Source organism: Rhodamnia argentea, chromosome 4 (genome assembly GCF_020921035.1).
Source record: "Rhodamnia argentea isolate NSW1041297 chromosome 4, ASM2092103v1, whole genome shotgun sequence".
Taxonomy (NCBI): Eukaryota; Viridiplantae; Streptophyta; class Magnoliopsida; order Myrtales; family Myrtaceae; genus Rhodamnia; species Rhodamnia argentea.
In genome coordinates, this window is record NC_063153.1 from 13334830 (window position 1) to 13342671 (window position 7842).

Sequence of the window (7842 nt, forward strand, 5' to 3'; positions counted from 1 at the left end):
GGATAGGGTGCTTCAAAGAGAAGATCTGGTCATGGTGGAATCTGGAAGCTCGCCACCCTTGCCGGCACGACTGCCAGCCCAAATCAGAAAAAGAAAAAGAAAAAGAAAAAGAAAAAGGAAACAGACATTGAAAAATATTAAAATATAATTAGACAAATTGCTACGTTAGCACCGACTAGCCAAATAGACTAAATTGACAAAATTGAAAAAGATTTAGTAGTCAGTTGGCAAAAAGAAAAACTTTAAAACTAAATTGGCACAATTGTAATAATCTTAAATTTTTTTTGATAGTTCTCCCGATTTACACACACTAACTATTTTACATATTATATTATCATATTTCTGTCACTTGATTGTTATTATTTTTTATCAAAAGCAACGCTCGACTTGCCGCAAAAATTAAGGTATCAATGCCTAACCCATAATATTTTTTAACAAGAGCCATTTTTTTTTTTCCAGCAGAACCAACGAAAAGATGACTTTTGAATAATTTGAAAAGTCCAACTAATTCACAAGATATTAAAATCATTCTTTTAGAACTTACTTTAATGCTATCCGTGCTCATGAGATATTAAAATCATTCTTTTAGAAGTTACTTTAAAACTATCCTTATTCACAAGATATTAAAATCATTCATTGGTTGTACCGGGAAAAAAATGGCTTTTTAAGGAAAGAAAGTTGAGTACAGTGCATGATTTCAAGTATCCTGGATTCGGTTTAAGAGAATGTAATTGCAAAAGTGCCAACCTAGTTAGAATCAACATTCCGTCTCTTGAGTTAACTCACTAGTTTTCTAAAAACAAAACCGCCATAAAATATTCAAGGTATTTGGGACAATTACTCGATCATACCTAAACCTATTTCACAGATATCAATTCAATCCTATTATATATATATATATATATATATATATATATATATATATATGGCAATTTAGTACTATATTTTTAGCACTAAGTTTCAATGTAGTCAGTTCAATTTTCTCGAAAATCGTTGACATGATAGTTCAATTATCACCAATCGTCCGATGTGGCACGACATCACATCAGCGATTTCTAGTGAAAAATTAGCCGGGATGACTACATTAAAATTTCAAACTACTGTTTATTGTAGTTGACAAAACTGAAAAGTTTATGACTGAATTGACATTCATGCAATAGGGTTTCCCCGAAGGTATTTGGGGTGCATTTGGCTCACAAAAATGTTCTAATGAAAACTCTTTTTCGTTTTTCATCTTCCATTTCCTTGATGATGTGTCTGGTGGGTGAAACTTATAGGAGTTTTCAAGTGGAATGCATAACTATACTTTACACGAAAGCCCTTCTCTTTTAGGAATATTCTACCTTGAATCAAATTGAAGTTCTTTGCTTTTACTTTTGCTTTTGGGTTTAACAAAAGTTAGGTGCTCATTTTGTTATCAAGGGATGGAATAAACTCTATAGTAAGAAAGAGGGAGACAGTCATCTAAAGTAATGGTTCCATCACGGGGACTGAACTAGACGTGGCCGGTTCCATGGAACCGCCGGTTTCTAGGCCCAATGGCTCTTTTCTCTCAAGCCTCCTCCTTTTTTTTTTTTTTAAAAGCCGGGTTGGAATCGGCCCGGAACCAGCTGTTCCGGGCCGGTTCCGATTCCGGTTTGGAACCGCCGGTTTCTAGGCCCAATGGCTCTTTTCTCTCAAGCCTCCTCCTTTTTTTTTTTTTTTTTTAAAGCCGGGTTGGAATCGGCCCGGAACCAGCGGTTCCGGGCCGGTTCCAAAAATTTAGAAACTGGAACCGGCCCTTGATGGCCAGTTCCGGTTCCGGGTTGGGACCATGGGCCTGGTCAACGGGCCGGTTCTAGGCCCACGGTTCCATATGGCTATGTCTAGACTGAACCTAATGATCTGTGGCAGGAGAGCCTAAGGCTGCTTGCACCCCAGTAGAGGACTTGTCTATATTCCCAAGGATAAACTATGTTACACTCAAGTAATCCAACCGCTATAAAGCGGGAAAGAAAAAAGATATATGCTTGCTTGTGGTAATTGTAGAGGCTCATCTTTACTCTAAGAGAGGCACTTCTATATAAGGAAGGAATGAACTCGCCCCTAGGGGCATAAAATCCTTTGATAACTGCATATCTTACCCATTTTTGCATTCTTCGTTTACTTTGTTGTTGAAAGATTCAATCCAGGAGAGCGACCCAATGGCGACGCAACCTAGTGAGGAACAAGGAAATTCGAGCCATGCCGAACAACCTGCAGGTACATGTTCATGCTCCAACCGTAGCGGAAAGAGATACTGGAACGTGTGTATTTTCTCATGGTTCTTTTTCTTCGCTTCATCATCGAACAAACATAACCATGACCTTGGCTTGATTTTTCCTGCATTTATTGAAGACGTTCGTGTAAGCGTTGGATCAGCTCCTTCTCAATCCAGAGGTGCTTCGGGTGCGTTATCCCTCAAAAAGAGTAATTTCAGTGTAAAATTAATCTCAGGGGTGGTTCTTCAAGGAAAACGGGTTTAACAAAATGGCCTGAAAAGTTTGCAACTATTTCAGAAATATTGCAAGAGGAAGCGGATGGACAATATCACTATTACCGACCATTGTTGCAAGCTGCATTCAAGGGTGATTGGGAATCTGCTAAAAGATTCTTCGAACGAGATTCTGCTTCGAAGATGGCCAAAATAACAAGCAAATCACAAACAGTGCTTCACTTGGCCACTCTGAGTGAACAAGACCAATTTGTGGAGAGCCTGATTGAGCTCTTGTCTCAGTATCCGGAAGTGCTTGAAACGGTTGATTGTAATGGCCGCACAGCCCTCCACAATTCTGTCATGTGTGGGAGAATAAGGATGGTGGAGGCACTAGTTAGAAGTAATCCTAATTTGACGCAACTTGCAGATAATGAAGGACGGGTTCCTTTGGGAATATCTGCTAAAGAAGCTTCTATGCATAAGGAGATTGCCTGGTTCCTGGCAAAAAGTACGACAGACAATGGGCCAAGTCAGCCCTTTAGCAGTCAATCTGCCATTGATACCATTTTAGATCTCACCCACTCTGGCCACCATGGTAAGATCACCATTGGTCTTTATCTTAATACCATCTAGTTTGTATTTTTCCTCCTTCATTCTAGACTGGATTTATTTTTCTGATCAACTTTGCTGGTAAATTCGGACAGATATCACCCTTTATCTAGTCAAGAAATACCCTCACTTAATTTCCATGAGAAGCACAACTCACAACATATCTATACTGGACATGTTGGCGAGGATGGAGTCTCACTTTCCCAGTGGAACCAGGCTGAGTGTTTTGGAAGCATTGATATACAAATGTCCGTACTTTCTGCACTCGCATCCCTTCATTACTAATTGGCTGATCACCTGCACTTTTGTCTCTGAACTGAAGGTATTCCGGTGGACTTGAACTACGAACCAACAGATAAAAGTTCGGATCCGGGTGGGTATGCATTTTGCTGTCGGGCATTATCTTAGGACCTTTCATGATTTTGAACTTTTAAGTCAATTTTCTTACATTGATTCCCTCCATATTAGCAAAAGAAACTGGAAATGATTGTTTCTGCATAGGATATATTCTGGTTCCTTGACTTAGTTTTCCTTGCATAATGGCCTGAAATCACACTGCTTTATGGATCGGCTATTTCCTGCGAACAACATCTGATTCAATCAAGTAGATGAGTATCGTACAACTTAATTGATTGGACAAAGTAACAAGCGAATTACGAGGTCTTATATACACACATATATATACACAGTAACCCGGGTTTTCTTTGCAACTTGACTGTAGCGCTTCAATGTCTCACAAGGTCAATTTGGAATGCCGCCAAAATTGTAGGTACGCATCCATTTTATCAAGATACCATCTCTACTCAGTCCCTCTCTCTCCAACTAATAGTCTTTGGCTTGTTTGTTGTGGACTTCTTTTATAAGTAGAAAAAGGCTCCTACTTAATCCTTTGCCATATTTTGGAAAAAGAACTCTTGGTAGGCCTACTTCCTGTGTGAAAAGAAAACTGTGACATTCGTGATTGGATGAGCTTTTGACAAGAGTGTTTGAAGTTGGTGTTGTACTTGAAAATTTCCACGTATAAAACATACAGTGAATGTGTAACTTATTATGTACCAATTCTGTACACGGTCAATGCATCTAATAAAAATCATTTAAAAAGTAATTTAAACTCAAACAAAGTTATATAATATTTTATGTCTTGATATTTTTATATTTTGAAAGATTTCACATGTTCACCAAATTCCAATTGCATCCCAGAATTCCACCCTAAGTGTCATATCCTAGACCAACAAACTGTTCGTTAGATATAACAAATGAGCTTACTCCTCTTTTCATAATCGTATATCTCAGATTTGATGGAAGCACTCTAGAAAATTACATCCTGAATACATCAGGCTGATATGGGAGGATGCGCTCTTAAGATTACACGAGAAGCTGGACCACTCACTAAAAAAGATCCCAAAACTTATTCACAACCTTTGCACCAGAAATACACTTTACCCTTGTCCCTAATTCTTCCATTTTTGTCAAAGAACAAAAAGGGAACCGAACTGTAGTGTCGTTGCGTGTGCTTATCACATTAACAAGTTCTTTTACAAGGGAGTCAAGTCAACTCTACTCACTATGTTGACTTTTGTTGCTTGTCTGATGTGGAAGTTTTGATTTTGTTGGAGATGTAAATTTTTTGCAAAATTTTTTTGCTCTTGTGCTGAGCATAAATGACAATACAATGGATTGTACGGTTGATATGATATTTTTATTACTAGCTGCTATGCATATGAATAATGTCATATATGCAAAGACTACTGTGACGTCTAAACCTTGTTTGAAATTCTAGGAAGACCACTTTCTTCACCCTCTAATCACTTCTACTCTCTTCATATCCAACTATTTATTTTCATCCAGACATGATATAAACGTTTTCTTGGAAAATGCCAAAAAAGATTTTATACCTTTTTTTTTTTTTTGGTACTTTGCATCCGCAATTACTAAAACTCACACTTTGCATTTGAGGACAAAATCCCAAGGAAGAGAAAGATCAAAATAGCTTTTCTAAAAGAGTAAAAAAAATTAGAAAGAATGAGATCGTTTTCCCAATCACCCACCACTACCAGCCCAAGCTCCAAATGTGGAAAATACGACTACTAGAACACTGTTGTGTGTGATAACAAAATTGGTATGCAAAGCTGGACTACCCTATTTTTTAAAGTAAAATCCAATCGCCACCTCTGTTTTTTGTCTTCATTTTGTCTGTAACATTCTGTAGTTCCCATAATCAAGAGGACTCATGAGGTGACGCTGGGACACATGGTAACGATTGAGTTGGCAAAACAAGTTTGCATTGCGATCTCCCGTAGAAGAACTACCGAGATCACTAATTTTTTAGTACAAGGAGATACGTTGGGTGAAGCTACAGCTAGGGGAATCACTGAAATCATGAAGCAATGTATTCAATTTTTCCCGGAGCTTATTTGGATGTCGCCCGATGATAATAGGTTGGCAAAACATATTTTGATCGCTGTGCACCATCGCCAAGAAAGAATTGTCAGACTCTTTTTTAAGGAAAGCTCAACCAATCAGTTGTCATTTGTTCGAGCACCATTGCAACTATCGGCGACGATAATGGCAGCAGCAACACAGCATCAGTATGCAGCAGCAGAGTACTACTCTAGTTTCAATGTTGTAACTAACGTGGTGGGCGCCGCTTTCCAAATGCAGAGAGAACTCCAATGGTACAAGGTTAATATCTTTCCTTTCATATATTTAACAACCGCGCATAATGATAATTCTCATAAGGCCACGCTATTTTCATTCCTATTTTGGTTAAGGAGCTCCTTTTTTTTTTCATTAATTTACGGGTTAATATCGGGAAAAACCCTAAATAGGTATACATGTAACAAATTTATCCGAAACTATTATTTTGAGCACAAATAACTTCAAACTAGTACACCTGTGATAAATTTACCCTAAACTAGTACACTTATGATAAATTTACCCTTTATTAGTTTCTGTTAAAGTTTACAATCAAATTGCTGAGTTTAATGATATATGGCAATTGCTAGGTGTACATGATTGGAGTTTTTACCCTCTGGTTGTCATATTTGATGTTTTTTGTAGTGTTAACCCAATTTAATAGAAACTAACGAAGGGTAAATTTGTTACAAGTATAACAATTTGCCTTTTTTTTTTTTGTTAAAAAATCTGCAGCAAATTTGTCATGGGTGTATTAATTTAGGATATTTTATGTTAAAAAATAGTTTGGAATAAATTTGCCACGAGTGCACCAGTTTAGAATTTTTTGTGGTAAAAAAAATAGTTTGGAGTAAATTTATCACTTGTGTACCAATTTATGATTTTTCGTGGTATTTATCCTTAATTTAGCAGAATAATTAAAAGTTTTAGAACCGATTTGGCCATCGTACAATAGGTTTAGGTTTTTTGGACAATTTTCTCCATATCTTTTTCATAAATTCTTCTAGAAGACTCCAAATTTCACTAAACATGATTCATTAGTAAGTAAAAACATAGTGCTTTTCATGTGTGTATTATTCAACTAATTTGAAACACAAAGCCATCAAGCTCCGAAGTGAGTGACCTTTGAAATTCTGCCAACAATGATGGACTTGACCTCGAAACAATTTCGCATCAAGTGTTGGATAAGTCGTAATCTCCTTGAGATGTGCCCTTGTCATTTTTTTTTTCTGAAAAGTTTCGACAATTTGTCTACTTATTGAAACTCCAATTTTGTGAGTTCTATGCATAGGGTGTGGAAAGTCGGAGTACCCGTTACCTAGCACTCGGCTACTTCCGTGGGAAAACATTTTGGGTTAGATTCGTGGAGCAGCACCAAGATTTGCTTAAGAGTGGAGGAAAGTGGATGAAGGACACAGCAAATTCATGTATGCTCGTCTCAACTTTAATTGCCACGGTATTGTTCGCTCTTGCTTTCACCGTGCCCGGAGGCAATGATGACAAAACCGGAGTCCCACTATTGTTAGGACAAGACTCTGTCCTTGTTTTTGCAATTTCGGATGCACTAGGTTTGTTCTCCTCCGTGATGGCCATCTTGCTATTCCTAGCCATCTTAACTTCTCGATACGAGGCACAAGATTTTCTCTACTTGTTGCCTAAGAAGATCATAATGGGGCTTTGTTTTCTCTTCCTCTCCTTGGCTTTCATGCTGGTGGCCTTCACTGCGACTCTCACAATTGTGCTGGATAAGAGAATGGAGTGGGTTCTAATTCCCATTACTTTGTTGGCCTCTTTCCCCGTGGCTTTATTCGTTGGACTGCAGCTTCCCTTGCTATTGCAAATGGTTAAATCCACTTATGGGCCCAGCATCTTTCGTCCCGAGGGCATTTGGGATGGAGTCAAATATACCGAACAAGATCGGTGATTGACGAATTTGAATTGAAGGGGCATGTCTTCATTATAGTTTTCTGGATGTAGCGGGCCCAATGCGATCCTAAATGCATTTCCTAAGTGTTTGAACAATTACTATGCATTATGTTACCGTGTCTTGTTACTAAAGATCTATTTATAGAATGATTTGATTAATTCAAAATGTTAAAGGTAAAATGCTGTTTTGATCGTGAAATTATTCACGATCAAGGCGGTTCGTCAGTGCGGTTCGTCGGTGTCTCTATTTGTCTGAAAAACAAATGCGAAAGCGAACACAGAACACAAGGATTTACGTGGTTCGATCAAGGTGATCTACGTCCACGGGCGAGGCAAAATGAAATTCCACTATGATCAAAGAGAGTACAGATTACCGAAGTCGATTTTCGATCGAACAAAAGCACACGGCTCGCTCGTCTCTCACATAAGGAAAATCC

General features: G+C 38.1%; 1 protein-coding gene across 1 annotated transcript; it reads left to right on the forward strand.

The window, feature by feature from the left end:
- The first annotated feature begins 2042 nt into the window (after positions 1-2042).
- LOC115731069 lies at positions 2043-7566 on the forward strand. Its single transcript, XM_048278025.1, has 8 exons — positions 2043-2241; positions 2377-2427; positions 2538-3050; positions 3160-3312; positions 3387-3437; positions 3786-3833; positions 5274-5746; positions 6771-7566. The coding sequence occupies exons 1-8, from the start codon at positions 2184-2186 to the stop codon at positions 7401-7403; spliced, it is 1980 nt and encodes a 659-aa protein (XP_048133982.1). The 5' UTR covers positions 2043-2183; the 3' UTR covers positions 7404-7566.
- The last annotated feature ends 276 nt before the right edge of the window (positions 7567-7842 follow it).